The following is a 22,957-nucleotide window of genomic DNA, read 5'->3' as shown; positions in this document are numbered from 1 at the left end:
TGTATCTCCATGAGCTCCTTGCCTAGAGCTGCCTTCTAATCAGCAGAGAGAAAAGGCACTTCTCAGCACCTCTCCTTCTCTTATTGACATCCAAAAGAAGGCAGATGAATCATATTTTAGAACAACATGTATCTTGCCACTGACTAAATAACTGAAGTTACATGTCAGAGCAGCTGAGTCCACCTTTCCTCACTGAAGACCACTTTTCAGATAATGAGGGCTTGATGCCCTATTTCCAGCACTGCTAGTATTTTCTTCACAGAGTACCCCACACCTCCCATTCAGCCCTGCAGCCTAGCATCGAAAGTGACCCTTAAACTGAAGCTTAGAATCATAGAATCATAGAATAACCAGGTTGGAAGAGACCCACCGGATCATCGAGTCCAACCATTCCTATCAAACACTAAGCTTGTTCTTTTGATTCCCCATCACCAGCTGTAACAATTTTGCAACTGGAATCCAGTTAACAATTCTGTTGGCAGCACAGAGTCTGAAACAAAAGCCAACTTTCAGTCGCCTGACTGTATTCCCTCTCCAGGACTGACAAGGTTAACAGCAATACTCCCTCATGTTAGTGGGAAAGTTAAGCAGAAATGATACTGAATGTATGCAAGGATCGTGTCAATTGATAGAAAAGGTGTATTCTGATGCAGACCCTTTTCAAGGCAGAACAGCACTTAAGGCCAATTTAGCTACCACAGTTTTCCACTTACAGCTTAGAAAAGACAAGCTTCACTGTGAAAATAGAAAAGAAAACTGGTGAAGCACAAAGCCTCAAAAAAAAAAAAAGAAAAGAGCAAATCCTCTCCAGAGATTGGTGCTTGGTTTAGCTCAGAGGCATATGCCAACACCAAGGACAGATAATGCAGGGCAAGATAGTTTGTTCATCCTGCAAGTTCCCCTGATGAGAACAAAAGGGAAAGATCTCCAGAGTAAAGCTAAGGAGTCTCAGATGTAATTTTGGCATTAGGAACAAATTAAACATCCATCCAGATAAGATGAATATCTCTGTTCTATATCCCTGATCCTCTCTTAGAGCCAAACTACTCCAATATTCAAGGAAACACTTTGGTCTACATTTTTTATTTATTTTTGCTGCATTTCAATGTGTCCACGTTTTAAAAAGAACTGTGAGTCTCAGCTGGCCTTGTCCAAATAACTGTGCAGATCTTATGCCTCACACCTCTTCCTGATGAATTCAAAGGTACATGAAGATTTTGGTAATCACACCAACACCAAGTCAGACATTGATCCTGCTAACCTACTATTAAAATCAAAATGTTTTCTCACCTGATCTGCTTTCAGGATGTTTTGAACTCCATTTAAATGACATTTTGATGATTTAAGCTCAAACATCACAGCTATTGGCAGTCTTAAATCACAGAATCATAGAATAACCAGGTTGGAAGAGACCCACCGGATCATCTTTCAAATATTGCCTATTACAAGTTCTCTTGTAGGAATTCCTCATGCAGAAATCCTGACTTGTGGACTCTCCCCATCTCCTATTCCCGATTGTCATGCAATATCAAGCAGTGGTTAAATTCTTTCCTGTTTTATTTTTAAGCTCCTATCAAAATGACCTTAAAGCAGTTTGGAAATTATGACCCCATTAAGTTAGAAACACTAACATTTATGCAAAACAAGTAGCTACATCTCACAAGGGTGGGCTACACAGTCATGTCACATAAGTCCTTTAGGAAATTTCTTAATAAAACATTGCTAAAAAGCAAGAAATATTTCCATTAATTCATAAGAATAATGATAAAAATGTGCCAGTTTCACTAGCTTCCTCCCTGTGTAGTCAACTACTTTGGAAGTGAGGACAGAGAAATTCCTTCTTCTTCCTGTGAGGGACATTCTTTGGACCAGAGAAGAGTCCTAGCTGTCTCTCTTCTAGCACAATGAACAAAAAAATGTTAATCAGTACTAGCAATTTTCTGCTTTTTAATTCCAGGCTTGGATTTCTCATGGAGATTAAGAAATCTCGCCTGTAGATGAAAGGGACAACAAGTATAGGGGGTCACATCGATGCTATATGGTATGATCACTGCCACAAAGCCATACGAGACCCAGTTTCTCTGCAAGGTTTCCTGTCTGGGCAGTAGCTTGGCCACTGCCAATGCTACAAGAACAGTTCCTGCAGAAGTCCCCAGAGTCACACACTCACCACTCAAAGTCGCCTTGACCACAGACACATGGTTCAGACACCACAGTTCGGGAATAGTCTCGACCTAGGTAACACTGGGCTCCAGGCTTGCGTTTTTTATAGATCTTCCTCTCTCCCATGACGCAAGGCTCCCCCTTCAACAGCCGAGGAACAAGAGGGGAAAGAAAAACAGATTGTTGATGGGGCCGCTGTGCCCAAATGGAGCATTTCGTCAGTAAACTCAGAAGGTAATGAAAGCAAACAATTGCCACTGGGAGAGTTTAGAACCAAGAGTCTAGTTCCACTTTTTTTTGGCTTTACAAACTCTAAAGCCACCTTGGGAGGACCCATGAGTACAGTGAGTTCAGCATTGAGTTGGGATGCTAATGATGTGCCCAAAATGCCTCGGTGCCCAAGCGATCAGATCCACTTTTGCCATATTTCAGAAGGCATCCACCAATTTATCCAGTTCTACGAATTATCCTGAAAAGACTATGTAGATGTACTCCAAGGTTTCTTCCATATGTCAGATGAAATCTACTACATGAGGAAGTGCCCAAGGCTGAAATCCAGGGCAGGAGTGGAACCCAGGACTCCTGGCTCCCCATCTCTGGCTTGATAGACGTGGCTTTGTTATAATTTTGGCAGTGTGTTATACTGGAGTTTTTGAACACAAAGCAATACTAGGAGTAGCTAACCTAAGAGAAACATTTGACATTTAGGTGAGTTGCTGTAGACAGATCTTTCTCTGACAGAGAAATAATTCCTCTGCATAGAAATAAGAGAAAAACCTGATTGAAATTTCTTTTTCCCATTAACAGTGATTCCCAAGAATGTATTACAGATGTATTCTCTATTCTTTAGTATAAATTATTTTCATTTATTTAATTCTGTGGCTTCAGTTATTTGTTACATCCTTACCAAATTAATGTTCATTTCTAATTCATGGATTTCATTCACGAATATCACAGTGCCAGTAGTTCTGGCTCTAGTTATGTTGTCCTGCAGGGACTGAGACATCATACTGGTGTCCAGTTAACCCATTAAGCAATCTTCAGAGGGTATTGAGAAATCTCAGTTCTAGTGGCTTCAGGACCTAAATATATCCACCATGAAACAAAGCCAGATTGTATGAAAAGCAGAGCGCATATCCTTGAATAAAATGAAATAATTTGGTCTTCTCTGGTGTATTTTATTCAAGGGCTCCCTAGAGTTCCAGAGACACCTGCAGGACCTACAGGATGAATAAATTTGCAGGTTTTTTCTTTTTTGACTGGGAAAAATAGAAGCAAAAAAGAAAATTATATTCATGAGTCACTGACAGAGCTATAAAGAGTTCAAAATCTCCTACAATTCAATCACAAGGCAAGGTTTTACATTGCCCTGAGCACTGAGGGTAAAAAAAATCCAGCTGGTGCAATGGAATATTGTCATACAAAGAGAAGTTAACTCCCTAGCTTGCCTGGAGAAGACTGGCCCTGTGTTTATTCATGCATATGATTCAGGGGAAGTAAAGTATGAACAGGTTAGAATTGTGACTCAATGGATGCAAAAAATATCCAAATGCTTTGCTGAAAAGGACACAGAGAATGGGAAGAGGAACCCTCATCATCCCCTCCCTACAGAGCTGGATTACCTGATTGTGCAGGTGCCAGGTTTGGTAGTCATCTTTGTTGCATCTTCGGCTGAAGATAGACTTGTAATCCACCTTCACCAGCTGCCACTCAGAGCGGAGACTGAAGTGCCCAAAAACTCTAAGCACGGGAGAGAAAAAAGAAGAAAGAACGAGAGTCAGGCAGAGATATGGTTCCATTAAGCAAATAATTTCTCATGTATCTCAGCTGCAGAAACCAATACACTGTCTTGGAACTTTATGCCAGAAAATGTTATTCAGTTATGAATAACAACATATTATTTCTAGAACATCCCAGGATAGTTTAGCCTTTTTCTGGCCCATTGTATAGCTTGTGTTGAAATGTTTTCCATGCCTCTAAAACTTACCATAATAGGCCTCAGGTCTGATACAGACAGCAAGGTATCATTCAAGAACAATAAACAACCACCTAGAAAGTCATCTGTCTAATGCCAAGAGTTATTCTGATGAAAATATGCATTTGGCTGTCTCAAAATCAAGCTTTTCTTAGCTGACTCAGTTTCTTTACTGCTGAACGTCTGTGTTCCGTGAGCTTTTTACTTAATGAACTGTTAAAGAAACACCTGAAATATTCTGGATATGGATGTAGGCAAGTAACCTGCAAAGATAGCAGGTCCCTTCCACCTGGAGAATGCTGACTGCAGCTAGTAGGAGTGGAATTATATATTATCATCACTGCAAGGACATTAGTAGCTTTTTCTTAATCCTTTTGAGCAGGTCACCCATCAGCAGCAGTCACTGATCACACTTTGTGGCTCATCTAGCTAAGTAATAATAAGTGATTTTCAGGATGAAAATGACATTTTCCAACAACTCCAGGGCAACACAAGGCTCGTTCTGAGTAAGGCAGCATGCAGGAGTAGTTGAAGCTGAAGGGTCAGCACTCAAAAAACAGTGGAAGTAGCCAGACTTTAAAACAAAGACACAGTTCTGTTACACATGGGATACTGAAAGAGATCATATAAAACTGAATAGCACCAGAGGCTTCTGCGCAAGCTTGCACCAGAATGACAGTAGCAGAGCTGCCTGTTGAACACAGGACTCTCTAAATTCCATTCCAACTATATGGCACTCCTTCACATGCAGAAAAAAAACTGTGCTTGCTTAATTGCCTGGAAAGGAGGAACCAAAGCAACAATAAGAACTGACATTATACATCCTCATAGTACCACCACCACAAATACATATGGAGTCTACATGTTTGAAGCTCACATCTTCATCAAAGAAAGCAAAATCTTAGTGGAAACATGGTTTAAGTAATGTTATAATAAGTAACAAATCACCAGACTTTAAAAGCCATGAACAAAACTTTAGCTTCTCGTTGACAGGGGGGAACAGAATCACAGAATCACAGAAAAACCAGGTTGGAAGAGACCCACCGGATCATTGAGTCCAACCACTCCTATCAAACACTAAACCATGTCCCTTAGCACCTCGTCCACCCGTCCCTTAAACCCCTCCAGGGAAAGTGACTCAACCCCCTCCCTGGGCAGCCTCTGCCAGTGCCCAATGACCCTTTCTGTGAAAAAGTTTTTCCTAATGTCCAGCCTAAACCTCCCCTGGCAGAGCTTGAGGCCATTCCCTCTTGTCCTGTCCCCTGTCACTTGGGAGAAGAACATCTCAGTACTGAACATCTCAGTACACATAAAAAAATCCCCCCAAAATGACAATGATCATTGGTCATTATGACAAATTCTTGGCTACCTTAAATACATAAAAGAACCTAAAAAAACTTCATCTAAAATAAAAGTTCCAGTTTTTAAAAATTCTGTACGTACTGAAACCAAGAACTTTTCTGATATTCATGAAATGTCAATTGTATCACCCTTATTGTGAGATTTAGAGAACAGAGAAAGAATGGGGTTTTTCATTATACCAAATCTTTCACTAACCTACATTTTTATCCAAGCCACTTATGAGATTAAAGATGTCACTGTTTTAATTATTCCAGACTAAAAAAAATAAAGTGGGAGAGAGACAGATGATTTACAAATTTCCCTATGAAAACAAAAGAGAAACAGAAGAGAAAAATTCTATTGAGTTTCTAAGCGCTGACTGCAATCCAGATCCTGCTGTGTCCCCAGTGTGCTGCATTTCTTTACTCTAGTTCATCTTAATTTACAGCGTAGCCACACTAGGTTGACTTAACTCTCTCCTCACTGCCCAAATTACTCATCCTGTAGAGCGTAGCCTGTATCAAAATTCCTCTGCATTGTGCTGGTTTGGATGAAATAGAGACCACCCAGGAATCATCATGTTCACTCATTTAGATCTGTCTCAGCGTGTGGGTATCAGGGAGAGAAAGTAGGAATGGGGAGACCTGAGAACCTGAAGTTGTGGGTTTGTTGTGGACAATTTTCTGTATCCAAGTTCTGCCTCACAGAGACGAGCTCCAAGAAGTTGACAAGAAGCGAGGAGGACATAACACAAGAAGAGCCTGTGACAAATGCGTACACAGGTTGGAAATAAGTAGGAGAGGAATGACTTGTGTGGTAGAATGGATTTGTTAAGTAAATTGTTGTTGGCTCTTCAATAACATTTCTTAGGGTAGTCCAAATTGTGTGGTATTAGCGATAGGAAACATCATCGCATTCGGAGAGAGCAACAAAGGAAACTGCAATTCCTGTTCTCAATAGAGAAGGCACATCCTGGACCAAGATTAACCCATGGAAACTACAGCAATATGAGGTGTTGGGAGGAGAAGGAGGAGGAGGAGGAGGGAGAAGGGAGGAATGGGAAATTGCACAGAGGGGTGATGCAGAAGGCCTCCAAAACTGTACTCAAGTAGGAGTTCTAACTGCATCTCCCCTCCTACCTTCCCTTGGCAGTGGGTAAATCCCACCAGCTCTTATGCCACAACTGCTTTCAGCACATACACTTATAGAGGGCACGTCTGATGCTGCTGCACAGCTGGGCTGCTCTCCCATGAATCTTGTTTGCCCTGGATGTGATGCATGACTGAAATGTCATTCCTGCAAAACAGCAACTCAGCAGGCAGAAATCATTTAGTACAGCAGATTTATACCAGTTCAGGACTGACCTGAGTGTCTATTACACAGAAAACATAGCAAGAGTAGGGGAGAACATAATCAAACACAAATACTTCCCCAACCACAGAAGATAACAGGTCTGGAGAAATTCAACACTTCAGCAGCCAATGCACCTCAAGGAAAACATTGTTCCTCAGACTGATCCCTAGCTAACTGTCCATCAAGACAGCAAAAGGCTTCTTTGTGCTTTACAAAAATTGTCAGAACCACTTCTTTTTAAATGTATTCAAACAAGCTAAAAAACCCTTCTGCCATTGAAATTCTTCTTATGATAATTAATGGAAAAAAACAAAGTTTCCTAAGCGAAAGGCAATATATTAGCATTCCAAAAGCACAGAGCACTAGCTACTCTTTAATTAAATGATTTCAAAGAAGATCTTTGTATATAATTGCTATAATTTAGATGGAAACAATACTACACTAAATGTAATTAGAGGAGCAAGAACAGAGAGGGATGTTTTCTTCTGGGTCATCTAATTCCTGAAGTAGTAACTTGCCTCCACCCCTTGCTAATAAAAACCTTCTCAAGCCTGGTCAACCACTGCAGTGCAGCCTTCAGAGATAAGACTTGCTCATATGCAGATCAGCTAACAAGTAACTGCACCCTGTGAGTTCTGCTCACCAATAATAAATGCAACCCAGACACCTACAGGACTTTCTCATTGACCAGCCAACATGATGAAGGTTATAATACATTTTAAGTTGACTTTGTTCTGCATCTGAAACTTTTATGAGAGTAAGCAGAAATAAAGAATGGAAAAGAATGTTATCTGTGGGGTTCCACTGGACTCTCAAACAGCTTTCCTTGGGAAGTGAAGAAATCCCTCAACTTTTGTGGTATTAAAAATGGGCTAAACAAACCATCACAGGGAACAAACCCAGCTCAGCAAAATCAGGTGATGCAGCTGAAGCCTGATTTCATCAGTTTATGAACTACATGGCTAGATATATTCCTACAGTGACTAAAGTGCATGCATATGACCTCTGCCAACAGAGACAGTTGGGTAGAGAGCAAAGAGCTGCAATGTCTTAAAAGTGCTAGTACTCAGCTATCAAACAGAACTTAGCATTAAGTGCTCAAATACGCACATCTGGATTTCTGCATCCAGTATGGCTGGATGAAACAAGTCCCAAGGAAAGAGATGGAAAAAGAGACTGCTGGGAGTTTATTTTTCCCTTCTCAGCTGGTGAATTCTCACATTGCTTTGAAGATATTGTCACTTTATCTTCTCCAATTCACATGTACCTTTGTTTCTCATTTACTTTGTCTGCTCACTAAATTAGGAAGATAGACTTTTTAATAAATATAGCTAAATTATCAAGAAGATACAGGGGGGTATTGGATATAAAGTACTATGAATTTTGCCTCAGTAACTTTGTCTACCATGGTCCAACTGAAAGCTCTTAATTGCTTCTTGCAAGGATAGAAGACAAAAGAAGAGAGCTGGGTTTTCAAAGTCCATCTCTGGGAAGCCAATGCAAAAAGTATGTTTTCATGTTTTCCATTTAAGTAGTCTGATCTAGACGTCCTTGAGAGGCAATAAATACAAGAGCCCAGACAGCATTTAGACACAATCAGTTTTTTGACTAAGCTCAATTTAACAAATGTTCTCCAACCTAAGCCATGGAATGGTAATTTACAGGCTTTAGATGGGATAGATTTTGTTCTGCCCCTCAGAGTAAGCAGTTAAAACTCAACATAAAATATTGGCTAATAGGACAGCATGTTCTCAACTGGGTCTATGCACAACTCACAGTGAAAATATAGCTAGGAAATCAGAAAATGCTTCCCAATCTCTTCTTTGGAGAAACAAGGCAAGGCTTTTATTGTCAGGGCTGGATGCTACTAACTTGCAGGAAAATATTAGGAACCCAGAAAACAATTCTGAAACGTTTACAGATCTATTATGGAGTCCTTTTTGGAAAAGGTCACTGCTAATCCTCCTATAATTATATATTTCATTAATTTTTAAAATATACAGTAACTAAAAAAGTGGGATATACTGACTGGGTAACCTTGTACAGAAACTATTTAAAAAGCTTTTTACATTTATACAACATTCTCTTGTCAGATTGCATTGCTTTTGCCTTAACCCCTGCATTGTTGATGGTTGTGCCTTTCATGGAATTCAGTATTGCTCATTCCTGACAGGTCAACAGAATGAATTAAGGATCATGAGATAACAACTCATCCACCTCTGCTCCATGGATTCAATCCCTGTCCCTGCCTAGGGTATAAGAAATAGATCTTCTCAAGTGATAGCTCCTACGTTGCTCACAGGAGAGGCACCAGCTGTATCCATCTGGATCTATCCCTGATGGCAGGGATTCAGACAAGCTGCCCAAGCATGGAATTGCCTTCTCACTCCTAAGTCAAGACCTTTTCTATAATTTCTGAAGTATACTGCCAGAACATTATACGGAGTAAATATACATTGAAGCTGTCTGTACTTGGCTGGTCTGGTCTGGATATAGACAGAGGACTTCTATCTTCACTAGTCAGCCTAGATCCTTTGCACATAATGGGAGATAATAGTCAAAGTCTCTGGTAAACCTCCTATTCTCAGCTGTGTCCACCAGTGAGATAGATGACTGAAGACACAAAGGAAGGAAGCAACTGATAAAGTCATCTTAACTACACAAAAGGTCAAATGTACCCTCCTTTCTGAAGCATTTTTTCCTTCACTGGACATCAACAAGGTGAGAAAGAATAACAGGTACCTCATTTTGCTTCACACAAAGTACCCTGAGCACCTCTGAAGTCACGCCCTACAGAATAGACTGTTTAAGTTTTAAGCATTTTGGATATCTAAAAATAAAATAAAAGCAGAAAATATAATACATTTAATAGACAGCACCTTTTGAGATTAACTACACAAGCAGATAGATGGATGAATCAACAGAAAACTAGACAGAAAGAGAGCCAAATATATACTTTAACTGATAATACTGAAAGAAAAGCTAATTGCAGTGTCATCAGAAAGAGACTGTTTAATTTAGGAAAGTCTGAATCCAACCTTGCTCCCCCCCTTACTGTGAATAAAAAATGGTCTCAAAGGAATTGTCTCAGCAGGCAGTAAAATCCCCAATAGTAAAATCACCCAAATCAGTAAATGCTTAGCTGACCTGGATCTGGACTTTCATTGTGGGAATATAGAAAAGGATTTCTATCTGATGTCAGTTAAAATCCCTCTTTATTTACATCTGTGCCTCTAACAGGTAGTGCCAGAACTAGTTATTTATACGGTGAACCCAAGATGCGCTAGGAAGCACAATCTGGAAGAACCATCTTCTGGCACGAAAACAAGTGTGCGTTGTTTTTTCTTTTTTCTAGTCTCCTGGAGGGGATGAAGTTTTCTCAGCAAAACCAGGGGGAGCCTCAGGTCTGAGCAATCACAGCTACAGCAGCACTGAGTGGTTAATCCACCACAACTGAGGGTGCTCATTCTCTCTCCGATGTCCAACAAATATAAGCACATATTCGTAATGCTGCAATTTTAACTGCTGACCAGGTATCCAAGATGAACCTCCCTTGCCAGCAAATACCCACAATGAGGTTTCATGAGCTGAACATTATCAACGACACCCTCAATACAGCAGCATAGCACAGACCAGAGGGTTCCTGTCTACAAATAGTTTGGATAGGTACCAGATGAGCTAACTCATAGTCACCAGGGTAGGTCCATGCAGCAACAGCTTGGACCTAGCAGTACAAAAGTCAACGACCAGAGCTATTAAAAATTTGGCTGGTCTGCTCTTGTGAACAATAAAACCACTCGACTTTTGGGCATGCTGCATAGCTGTGGACCTGAGCAGTTGCCAGGTAAAGCTTCCATATGTCTAAGCTCTGCATTTTGACTCCTGTGGCTCTTGGCAAACTTGAAGAATAAAGCTCTTCTGCAAGACCTATTCAGGCAACCAGCCAGCAGCGAGATGGATCTAAGAAACCTACCCAGATCTGAGTTGAGGTTTGATGTTGGCTGTTGTACTTTATACCCCAGGGCTCCACACTGCAGAATGGACCAGTTCAGCATCAGCATGGCATGAACACATGGAGGCAATACAAACTGGTCACTGCTGTCTCCTCAGATCCAGAGTGCTGGGTAACATAGACCAGACATGAGGGAATGACCTAGCACGAAGAGTCAAGATCCAGTCAACTATATTAGCTCTAGCTGAGAATTGACTGTGTCCCTGTACAAGGTTCTCTCACTTCCATAATTGCCTTGATTTCATTTTGATTTTTCTCTCTGCTAGCCAGGGTACACTGATCCTACATTAACCTGGGAAAATGGTGAGTCTATCCTAGAGATCCTGGCTCAGTCCATCGCTTAACAGAAGGACGAGGTATATATATATGGACCTTCATCACTTATTGACATTTATAGCTTTTGAGACAATAAAAGAAAATGCTGACAATTTTACACACAAAAAAAAGAGCCTGTTATGAAATCTGGATCTGAAGGTATGTAAGAAAGTAGCATTAAAGCAAGATTAGCTCCTATGTGCTCAGCTGTCACAGCCAAAACACACAAGCAAGAATGGAACTGTGGCAAGCTGTGCTGGCAGGGTTAAGCTTTGCGAATGGAGAGTAAGACATGAGTTATTTCCTCATGAATTAAATGTAAATTATGACTTCAGAGAAAACCAAATGGGCTGTGTAAACACCCGATTGTTTTTTATTAGGGTTTAGATGGAATTAGCATTAAAGGAGGTCACTAGTTACATGGAAATTAGATGGTAAGGGATTGAGACAAGGAAGTAGAACCTAATTGTGAGAGACACAGATCATCAATTAGGGAGAGTGGAGGAAGGAGAGTGAGAATTATGCTGTCTCATGAGTAGCAAGACAATGCAGGGAGCAAGAGACTAGAAACAAAGGAAACATAAAAGATGAAATATGAAACTGGAAAAGCAGGCAATTGCCAACAAAAGCGCACTGTTTAATTTTTTTCCCAAACAATAAATATGGTCATTAAGAGCTGCTTTGTAGGTTTTAATTTAGTTGCTTTTGGCTGACCTGTTACCTAAGAGCGGTAGCCTGAGGGCAACAGTGTGATGATTCAGAGCTGCTGTATTTCTGTCTATGAATAGGAAGAGAGCAAGAAAAACAGAAGTATTTTTCTAGAAACAAGAGGTACATTTTCTTCCAAATAAAATATACTATCCATTTAGATCAATATTTTCGGCTGGTGTAGATTAGTATAATTCCCACAGACCATTTCAGATGTAAGGCTTCATTCTACTGCTGCTGTTCAGAGGGAGAGAAACAACAGCAGTGAAACTACCAAGAAACTGCCAACAGCAGCCTGCATGGTGACAAATTTGTTCCAGAAAATCTTGGTCTGTGTTCCAATTCCCAAGGGGAAGGGTCAAACAAGAATTCCACAGAATTTCTCAGGCAGATGAAATGTGAAGGAAGCAGTTTATTCCCACTTCCAAGGGAATCTGAATGTCATGACATAGAGATTTTCCACAGAAAAGAAATTCAGAGTATTGGACAGATTCACTGACTAGCAATCCACGTGGAACTAGCCAAGGGAAGCTGCATCATTGCCAGATTCCAGGTCAGGTGGGAGAGTGGAGACGAGGCAGGGGGAGAATTTCTGTGAATATAGGGGAAAAAGCAAAATCTTGAAATAAAAATCCTGCAGAACAATCATGACAGAACCTTTTCCCTCAGCTTTGGAAATGAGACTTGGGATTATTCAGCAGCTCAATGGGCACCTCCTTTAAAGTGCCAGCAGAAGAGAAAAGCCACTGCAAATGAAATGGTACAGCATGATCCTTCAGTTAGCAAGTAATGCCAAGTGCTATTAGTAAGTAATCTGCAGAACATATAATTTAGAAGCAGCCCTGTAGTTTGGGCTTGAGTTCTCCATTAGCTGCACAAATACTGCATAAGGCAAGGGGGGAAATCAGGAGGTTTTTTCTTTTTTAAAAAATATAACAATACGAAGTGCTACCAAAATAAGAACGTACTCAATGACAAACCAAACCTTTTGAGATCTGGCCTCTAAAAAATTTATTGCCAATGTTCCCAAACCGCTTTACATGACAATTGCTTCAAAAGAAATCCCAGCAACATGAAAGGGAGCATGAGACACCTGGGAAGGGGGATGGGAAAGCACATTAATTTTTAATATTGTTTTTCAGAAGCGTTCTCTGTCTTCTTCGAAGTAATCATGAAAGACAACCAGTTTATGACAGCTTTGAAACCTAAAGAAGTTGCCTCCCTTTTCTAGAGAACTTGCCAGCAGGTATCAGCAATCTGAGTGTTTCCTCCAATATGAGGTCTGACAATGGAGACAGGTGCTGCCCCTTTGCCAGAAGCTGGTTAATGCCTCATGTTCAGTCACTTCAATCTTTCACTCTATGAATCAATGGATTTCCAGCAAGGAATGTCCAACACAAATGTGGAAGCTGCTCCTCAGAATATGCAAGCTCCAGTTCGTGGTAGAACAGAGTGATGAGCTTTGCCAGGCACAGGGTATCAGAAAGTAGAAGGCTAAGAAGAGGGGATGGGATCTGTGCCCGGCTGAGCAATGATGTGACAAGCTGTCTATCCAGTTACAGTATGGATGCTCTAGATATCTGTTCTCTAGCATTCACTGCACTCCAACGATGAACAATCTGTTAGTGTGAACTCTGCACCCAACCCAGCGCTGAGCATTGCAGCTCCCAGAAAGGCTGCTGTGCTGTACCAGCCTCTGCCCTGTGCAGGATCAGGCCCAGGCAGAGCTGAAAAGGTGCTGAGGCCCTATGGTATCTCAGAGGGCTGGTGGGATCAGAGCACCAGGATATTGCATGTCTTGTTCTAATGCAAAGCTGAAAGACTCTAAGGAACGTATGTGTGCATAGCACCCCACTCCAGGCTTTGTACATCCTAGCCCACCTGCTAGCAGGAGGACAACATAGTACCTATAATTCATCCATCCTGACCTTAAAGCACAAGACACAAAGCACATTATCCTCTAGATGAGAATATCTGGACTGGACTGTCATCAGGCAAACCCTATACATTTATGTAGGGAAAAGAAATTGTGCATCAGTCTATTGCTCATTCTGTAAGGCCCTGTTAGTGAATGAAAACCTCCAGCCAGCACACCTTTTTCTAGTCCTCCTCCCTGCACACGTTTGCCACTTCATCCACCTCGTCTAAGCATTACAGACGTGACTCAGCATCTTCTTCCCCCTAAGGAATGGGAAAAGCCTGCATAGTGGGGTACTCATCTGCCAAGCTCTGTCCATGACAGTCAGCCTGAGTAACTGGTTGTGGGAAAACACCTTATTCTGCCTCAATCTCACCTGCAGAACACAATTAATGATTTTCTTTACCCAAGTGATAGGTGATAGGATGAGAGGGAATGGCCTCCAGCTGCACCAGGGGAAGTTCAGGCTGGACATTAGGAAAAATTTCTTCACTGAAACAGTTATCAAGCACTGGAACAGGCTGCCCAGGAAGGTGGTTGAGTCACCATCCCTGGAGGTATTTAAAAGATGGGTAGATGAAATGCTTAGAGATATGATTTATTAGTGGACAGATACAGTTGGGCTTGATGATCTCAAAGGTCTTTTCCAACCTAGTGATTCTATGATTCTTTAGCATAATATTTGATCTTATGTCCATAAATAGCACCTGGCTCCACTAAGAGTAAGTTTTGTCCCAGAAAGACAATGCATGCTACACAGCCCAGTGCTTTCTCCATGTGCCATGGCTTCTACCAGGAATCTTCTGAGTACGTGGCACAACTGCTGGGAAATAATCTCAGGTCACAGACATCTTCTTCCTAAGTCCCAGTAAATCACACTATGCTCTTTGAGAAAGGTTACTCTAAGCAGATGCACTCATTACCTGATTTGTCTGTTCAGGTGCCACAGAAATACCTCAGCTCATACTGCAAGTATCAGCAGCACAATCAATATCGTGCCTCTGAGGACTGTTTAGGTGAATTCATGCAGCAATCCAAAAGCTAACGAATAGACTGCTCCTCTGGCAGGAAGGGAGATGGGAGGATGAAGTGACACTGATTAATCTATGACAGTTAATAATGTTTTTAACTCTTCCAAATGAAAATAATGATATGGGTAATCAACTGTCTTACTCCAGGGTATAAACTGATCATCTACTGGGATAAAATGGGAATTCCTATAACACACATTTTCTTGTCCATTGTAAAATCACTTGATGGCATTAGCAGATTGATTGTTTTTTCACAAAGTCCCAGCTATTCATTACTTCCAGAAGGTTTTTAAATTAGATCAGATGACAGAGGAATGCAGCTCACTATAGCAAATGTCAATATCTTCTCAATCATTTTGGTTTCCTAACTTAATAATTATACTTGTGATTTTTGTTCTCCGATCACGTTCTAAATTTTATTTTTCTTTCTGTGTGCAGCCATTGTGTTCACAGATTTTAATTTCATGGATCCTATTTTGAAGAGTCCTTATATAGGTTTACGCACTGCAGTTTGCACGGCCCCAGGAGTGAGAACAGTGCAATGAACTCACAAGGACACATCAGAGCCCTGCAGTAAAATGCATAACCAATAATAAAGCCCATCACACTGCAAGCAGACATAGCAATAAACATAAAAAAAAAAAGGAAAACTGAAATGCAAGATAAAACCACAATGGGGACAACAATTAAAGCCTACCAGTCCTTTCTATGTATCTAATAGTACCTATGCAACTTGGATAAATCAACTTTTAAAAGGTGCCTTCCAATTTCCGAAAAAAAAGCCAGTTTTGCTAGGCCTGAGAGTAGGTATAGGCTGGCTCGTCAGCACTGGTTCCCAAGAGAATCGAAGGTAAATAACAACAAAGTTCAGAATCCTTCACCACAACCACCTACATGCATGACCCCTTCTGTTGTTTTCTGCATTGGAAGCTGCAAGCTGGGTTTAGCTCTCTATGGAACTCTGGTGAAATCTTTCCTTCACGTTCCTTTTTTAACAAATCCCCTGTTGAGCTCAGCAGAAGCAATTGCAGAAGAAAAAAATGTATTTTTTTTTTTTTCCAGACAGCTTCTTTCTCTTTTTCTCAGGCAGAACAAAGTGAAAACAGACCAGATTTACGGCAGGAGAGTTTGAAGGCTTCTGCTGGGCCACAGGAATTGAAGAACACTGTGTCTGTATTTTTTCTTTATGCGTGTTGGACAAGAGCCTCAACTACTTCTAGGAAAAACAATCTCTTCAGCTCCTGCCATCCACTCACCTCTTCTCTCATTTGCTGAGATTGCTAGCAGGGGTACCAGCTATGGAGCAAAAGCTGCCCCAGCAGCATGAAGGTCATCTCCCCAACCACAGCCCAGCAAAGGCATCATTTGCTATCACCTCTCTGTTTTCACTTTTCTCAGTACAACCACCCAGGTGGCAGATCTGTAGCTCCCTACCCCTAAGCAAAGGGACAGAATCTTTCAAGGACGTTGTGTCAGCTTGTGATTTTCTTTCCTTTTTCAGCTTTTAAATGCGACAGCAAGACTTGAGCAGAAGTCAGTGAATGTTGCCTTGCTTAAAGAGGAGAGATGATAATCACCTTATCAGAAAGTGACAGGAAAATTACTGTTGGGTCCCACATAATTTTGAACTCAGTGGGAGCTTGGACGTGGGAGCTGTTGCCCCTCTTTCAAACTCAATCTGTTGAATCTACGCTGAGTGCTAATCAGAATTTGTCCACGTTGCCTTCATACCTGTACATACTTTGCTGATGTCTTCCACAAGTCAATTGGTTCTTCAGAATAAGAATTAACTCATGGAACTCCTGGCCACACAATAATGTGGCTGCTAAATTTGTAAAGGGATTTAGGGGGAAAAAATGTAAAAAAGAGAAAAAATCATTAATGTCTTGGAAATACAGAAAATATTATATTTGGCCAAGGAAGTCCTTTATTTGCAAATATCTGTAAATAAAAAAAAAGTGTAACTGGGTATCAGATTTTTATATAAATATATATATTTAGCATCCTCTATTTGTCACTGTTTAATCAATGAACTGAGCTAGAGGGACCTCTGTTCTGACTCAGTATGGCCCATGCTCCTAATGCTCTCCTTCTCACTTCAAATCTCTCCTGGCATCCATCTCACCTTTTCCAACATTCCTCAATTACTTATTCATTCTGCCCCACTCTTCTGCCACTCAGTGACAGATTGCTGGTAATTCTACTGGTCTCTCAGAAAAAAAAATGCCCCAATTCATCTCTGGTAAAGCTGCATGGCCCTGTAAACAAGAAGGTGTTAGAAAGGGCCAGGACTCATAATCTATTAATTTACAACCAGGAACATCTTCTAACATACACACAGCCAAGGGTAGCAGTCACAGCAATGTTAGCAGACTAGCCTGTATTAAATCCTCTCAACGAAAACATTAATGCTCAATGATGCATTCACAGATGTATATGGATCATTAAGTATACACTCATAGAAACACATATATATTTATATACACACACGTGGCTGTGTCTACATAAATATGTATTTATCAGCATAGACAAACTTAATGATCCCATCTATAAATGAGTGTCTGCACACACACATGTATGAGTCTACTAAAATTATAGCAAAGCTTTGCAGGGCTGTGAAGCAAAAAGGTTATTTCTCTTTATGTAGGTTTGGAGAGGTGCTTAGCACAGGAGATGAAGTGACAGGGGTAATAATTATGAATCAGAGCTGGAACAATGTAAAGGCCTTCTCTGGACCCACAAAAACATCGTCTCTGATTTGAATGGTACAGACTAGCAACTCTCTAGAGCAAACGCTGCTTCTGTTTGGAAACACCATAATAAACTAGAAGGGGAATACAGTCTGATTCCTTTCCCCCAGTGGACAAACTCAGGCAGGAAACACGCTGTGCCTATGGCTTGTCAACACAGAAATGTTAGATTTGACCCATTAGAACGTGAAATCTCTACAAGATACGCTAATCACCAGTGAGGGCTACAGTACAGAAGTTAAAAAATTGTAGATGTAAAAAAGACTAGTGCTTTCTTGGCGCTCATTAAGCCACCGAAGAACATGCCTAATCCATCATCCTTATGCATTTGAATTATTTTCCTAAATGACGCTTTTTTTTCTATAACTGCTTTCCTCACACCTACACCAAACACTGCAAGGTGCTGTGGTTCTAAGGAACTGAACGTCTTTTCTGATGAGTGTCAAAACACCATCTAAAAGGACTGCAGAAGGAGATGATCAGCCAGAAATGGAGAAAGGGAGAGTGAATCCACCTTGGTCAGGCAGTAGCTCCAAGTCTGACCAGCTCTCACAGTCTTGTGGTACTTCCCTGTGTGTCACGTGTCACAAAACTCCTTAGCAGAGCCTGCTCAGCTATGCTTGTAAGGAAATAATTCATTCTTACAGTCTTATAGCCATACTAAATAATAAAATCGTAGAATAATTTAGGTTGTAACAGACCTCTGCAAGACATCTTGTCCAATTCTCCACTAAAGCAGCTCTCAATTCAAAATACACTAAGATATTTAGAATCATGTAATGCCCCTACATGCAAGTCTAGAGATTTCACCACACTGCCAAGTTCTTCAGAACTGCCTTAGGAAATGTAGACATAGCATAAAGCACAGAAGATCCAAAAAGCCTAGTAGGCTCATAAAATACTGACAGACAGTGCAACTGCTCACATAGCAGCCATGAAGCAGTATGTGCTAAAACTGTTCCTGCTTCCTACAGCCCAGAGAGCCTCTTACAGGATGTGCCACAAAATGAAGTTTGGTAATAATAGTCTTCTACTGATTTTAATAAGATAATATTATAAAAATACTGTCAATAATGCAATATGTTAATAACAGTTGGAGTATAATGACTATTTAGTACAAATTCCCTTCACAATATTATTTTTTAGAAGTAGTTGAACACTAACCAATTTGATGCAAATCAATGGAAGACATTTTCCCTAACGGTCATCAGCTGAGACCACTAGACAAAATATTTTGCATTTTCCAGGATGAAAGACAAATCTCTGAGAGTCACTAATCTATCCCAGTTGGTGGTACAGAAATATGAACTCAGTCTTGATGTCCCTGCCTCAGCCCTGCTTCTACTCTAAGTGCTCCCATTGGTCCCATCGTCAGCTGGGGGATACTAATCCATAACTGCTGCCCTTTTTCTCATCAGCTTCTTGAAATCATTGGTATTTCTACCTGCAAACACAGATTCTAGGTACTTCCAACCACCACGTGTGATCTCAGATCAGAGGCTGGCCAGTAGCAATAGAAAGGCATTGTTCTCTTCTCAGCCAAAGCCTCCACAAGCTCAGCATGGTCCTGCACTGCCTTTACAGATTAGTCCACCAAAATTGTCATTGTGAGAAATATCTAAGTGATCTGCATAGAAATGGTTTGCATATCAGCTTATAAATGGGCTCTTTCCTTCTCAGTTCCTTAAACACTGTGGATAGGAATTTCTCTAAACATTCATGGCAAATATTATGTGACATCTCTTTATACGGCTTTTACAGACTATTAAGAATAGTTTTAAAAATTGGTAATGATGACAGTAATAATAAAAACAATACCAATAACAACAGCGATAATAATAATATGCCTGCAAAGATTTTAAAAGAAAAAGGCAGCTCTCAACAAAGCTGATACAGAATATTCAGCAAGATAACTCACTTCCTACATTCTCTATCAGAAGACTACACAGATATAACTAACAATAACCTTAGATTTAAAATGCATCTTTCATCTCAAAAGAAAACTGCATTGATTTATAAAGTAAATGGGCCAAATCCACAGCTAGTTGAAACTGATTAGCTCCATTGATTTCAATGAAGGTGCTGAAGTGCGGATTTATTTGAGCCCAGATCTGTCTCTCTGCCTGTGTGTGTGTGTGGTTGGAAAGCAACACGCATTGCGCATTGCACAAAGAACTTCACAGAAAAACACCATATTAACCAACACAGAAAGTGACACATTATCGCTGCATTTGGAGAAAAATGCAGAGCATGAACAGAATGCAGGCTCTAATCTTTTGCTGGGGATTGGTATATCCCCACCAGGATGCTCACAGCATTCTTGTGAAAAGCTCACAGGTATAGCATATGCTGTTACGTTTTGCTCTTTTCAAAATTAAAGGCAATATTTGCAGACAGCAAGGTAGCAGATGCACAAATATATTCTTCTACACAGACATATACTCCACTTTTATGAAGAAAAGCCTAAGTGTGGTTACAGAGTAAAGGAAAAACTAGCAACCTAATCAGCACTTCTTCTCTAATAAAATCTCAACAGCTGCCTGCGACAGACATGGAAGTTGCCTCATTCTGCCCCAGCACTGTTTGGGAAAAAAAACTAAGTTTACTGCCCCTATGCTTTACGGCACAAGGATAATTATAATTACTTAGCCCAGCCTTCCTAAGGCACTTTAGCACAGGAGATAAAGATGGGTCAAACAGGATTTGGCTACATCTTCCTGATGCTCCTAAAGACTACAACACCAACACACTTAAGTCATGGCATGGACGACAAAGAAGCCAGCTCAAATGACCCTTTGACAGAAAATAATTGACCCCCCCAGCCCTTTTCTGGCAGCTAAGGTGAGCTCAGCTCCAATACAGACCACTCCTCACCACGTAGTCACTTCTGTTTCTGTGTGGCTGACGTAGGTCTGGTTTTTGAAAGGCATAAGAACACAAGCCAGCTAGAAAAAATTCAAATGACTAGCAGAAATGCCCAAGACACAGAACTATTATCTGATCCAAGCTTCTTCAGAAAGTGACAACAAGCATGCCCAGCAGTTGACTCTCAGTCTGTCACTCTCTGTGACACCTGCAATGACATCCACCTACGCATTTCTGCCACATAAGGTGGCACAAAACTGAAGCCTAGAAGAAAACGGCTTGATTCTCTCTTCTCTTGCAAGTAGTGAAGTTCTGCAGGAACTTCTGGTACAGAAAGCAGGAAAAGCAGACTTACTGCAAAGTGAAATTTAGTGTACATCTCCTGCCCCTGAGTTGGAATTCTGCAACAGCATCTGATCAGATTAAACAAAGGCACTCCTTCATGTCACTTCTGATCCTTTTCAGAAAGCTGTTCCAGCCATCTCAGAGAAGACACGGGTAAGAAGGCATCTCTGCAAGCACCAAAGGCAGTGCATCTAGCCCCTGCTTTGTTCAGAATCCCCAAGCTTTGCACAACCAGTTGGATGACTCTTTGAGGATGCATTTGATCTTAAAAAGTTCCCTCACTCCCCTGGTTGTTAAACTCAGATCCTGGTCTGTTCTTAGGCCAATTCCACCAGTGTTACCCAATGCTTCAGCACTCTTGGGAGGAGGAAGGTCTGAGCACCCTCAGCGTCAGCCCAGGCTCTTCCTTCCACGGTACGAGTGGATTACAGGACACGGTAGCCCAGACCAGGAACGCTATTCTGAACTCAGCTCAGCTCAGCATATGCACACTGATAACACCTTTAGCTTGAGCTAAAAGCAGATGTACAGCCCATAATGAAGACAGCAAGCAATGAGGTTTGGGGATACTCATACCCAGCAGCAATCTCAAAACACAGTCAAGCTGCACAACTGGAGCAAGCACTGAATTGACATTAAATGCAACCATACAGATCTCTGGCCTCTGAAGAGCTCTTCAGTCCCTGGGCCATAAGATCCAAGGAATACAATCTCTGCAGTATTTATAAGGGACCTCTGGATGTCACTACTCCAAGCTCTTACTTCAAAACAGACTGTCACCAACTACGGATCAGAGAACATGTGGCTTCATCTAGAAAAGGCTTGAAAACTTGCAGGGATGGTGATACCACCACTTCTCTGTAACATGACCAGGGCTACTCCACTCCCCAGAGAAGCAGATTTACCTACTGTCCTATGTGAAATTCCAAATTACACCTTGCGACCATCTCTCCTTGTTATACCTCCTACCACTACTGTGATCAGTTTATCTCCATTATGTGTTTGCCACATGATGCGCGGCCACTCCACCTGGGTTTGTGACCATCAGCAAAATCCACAAAAGGGCACTATGCCTTCATGCAACACTTCATGTGTAGCTACACAATGCTGCACTGCACGCCACAAGGCTCACCACACACTTGGGGATCTCCATGCACCCCTTCTGCCATCACATTTTAAAAAAGTTAAGAGCTGCTATACTTACGTCATTATCTGGGTCTCTATGCCAGGGTCTACAAGGGATCCATCCACAAAAAGTGGTGTTGATGTGAAACTGTATTTACTCCAGGATCTTCCCTCATCAAAACTCACCCTGGGATAGAAGCAGACAAGATTTATACACATAAGAAGACTTACTCTAGAGCAACTGCAGCAATTAAAGGTTTGCTAAGGTCTGCAAGCTCCAGCAGCTTAGATTGATAGACAAGCACCAAGCTTTGCCATATCCCAGCCCACTAATTCATGCTCTTGGTGTACTTCAAAGGATCAAAGCCTTAGAAAGTATAATCTCTGCAAATAAGGACATGGATATACTTGACCCAGTTGTACATCAGTCCTCAAGGGATCAAGTGGCATTGTCAAGTCCTGTTTCTGGATCTGCAATAGCACCGCATATAAGCCATCCTGGCCTAATAAATGAAAATTGCTGTCAAGACCGTGGGACGTTTTGACTCATTCATGTTATCAATGCCATAATAGCATTAGTTACAGTCTCTCCAGCCCTACTAATATTTCTTTGCATGCCATCTCAGAGGTGGTCAACATTTTACAGAGAGGTGGAGGAAGGAGGCCAAACTGAGCCACAGACAGGGGTTAGTTTGGGTGCTCTTTGACTGTTACAGTTGTAAAGCAGAGTTGTATGCTGGTTAAAATTAAAGCATTGCACTTCCTAGAGGCTGAAAGTGTTCACGCTGTCAGTGACAAGCCAGGGTAATTCAGTGGCTTTTGATCAATTGTCCCTACCCACAACCACTGTGAGCCTTACTTTCTCTTTTTATCAAAGAGCTTGTGCATCCTAACCCAGATGACAGAGTCTTGGTTGAAGCAGAGCTAGTACAACAGGCTTTTATTTTAGCAGGAGAGGGTTAGCAAACCCTGCTCTCAGCTACACCCCAGCAGCCTCTCTCTCTCTCTCTCTCTCTGACAACTACAAAGAAGTAAATGAATGGACAGTCTGATCAC

The 22,957-nt window shown here is 41.2% G+C and overlaps 1 protein-coding gene across 1 annotated transcript in view; it reads right to left on the bottom strand.

Annotated features, from left to right (window-relative positions):
• SORCS3 (sortilin related VPS10 domain containing receptor 3) overlaps positions 1–22,957 on the bottom strand; it is a 275,609-nt gene that overhangs the window by 31,507 nt on the left and 221,145 nt on the right. Inside the window, exons 14-16 of the mRNA XM_069863574.1 lie at positions 21,981–22,088; positions 3,786–3,903; positions 2,171–2,304 (exon numbers count right to left, since the gene is read on the bottom strand). Coding sequence (XP_069719675.1) covers positions 2,171–2,304; positions 3,786–3,903; positions 21,981–22,088 — 360 coding nt within the window. The remainder of the gene's footprint in view (positions 1–2,170; positions 2,305–3,785; positions 3,904–21,980; positions 22,089–22,957) is intronic.

The sequence above is a fragment of the Phaenicophaeus curvirostris genome, chromosome 9 (assembly GCF_032191515.1).
Source record: "Phaenicophaeus curvirostris isolate KB17595 chromosome 9, BPBGC_Pcur_1.0, whole genome shotgun sequence".
Lineage (NCBI taxonomy): Eukaryota > Metazoa > Chordata > Aves > Cuculiformes > Cuculidae > Phaenicophaeus > Phaenicophaeus curvirostris.
Note: the sequence above shows the minus strand (reverse complement) of the source record. Positions and strands in the feature narration are given on the sequence as shown.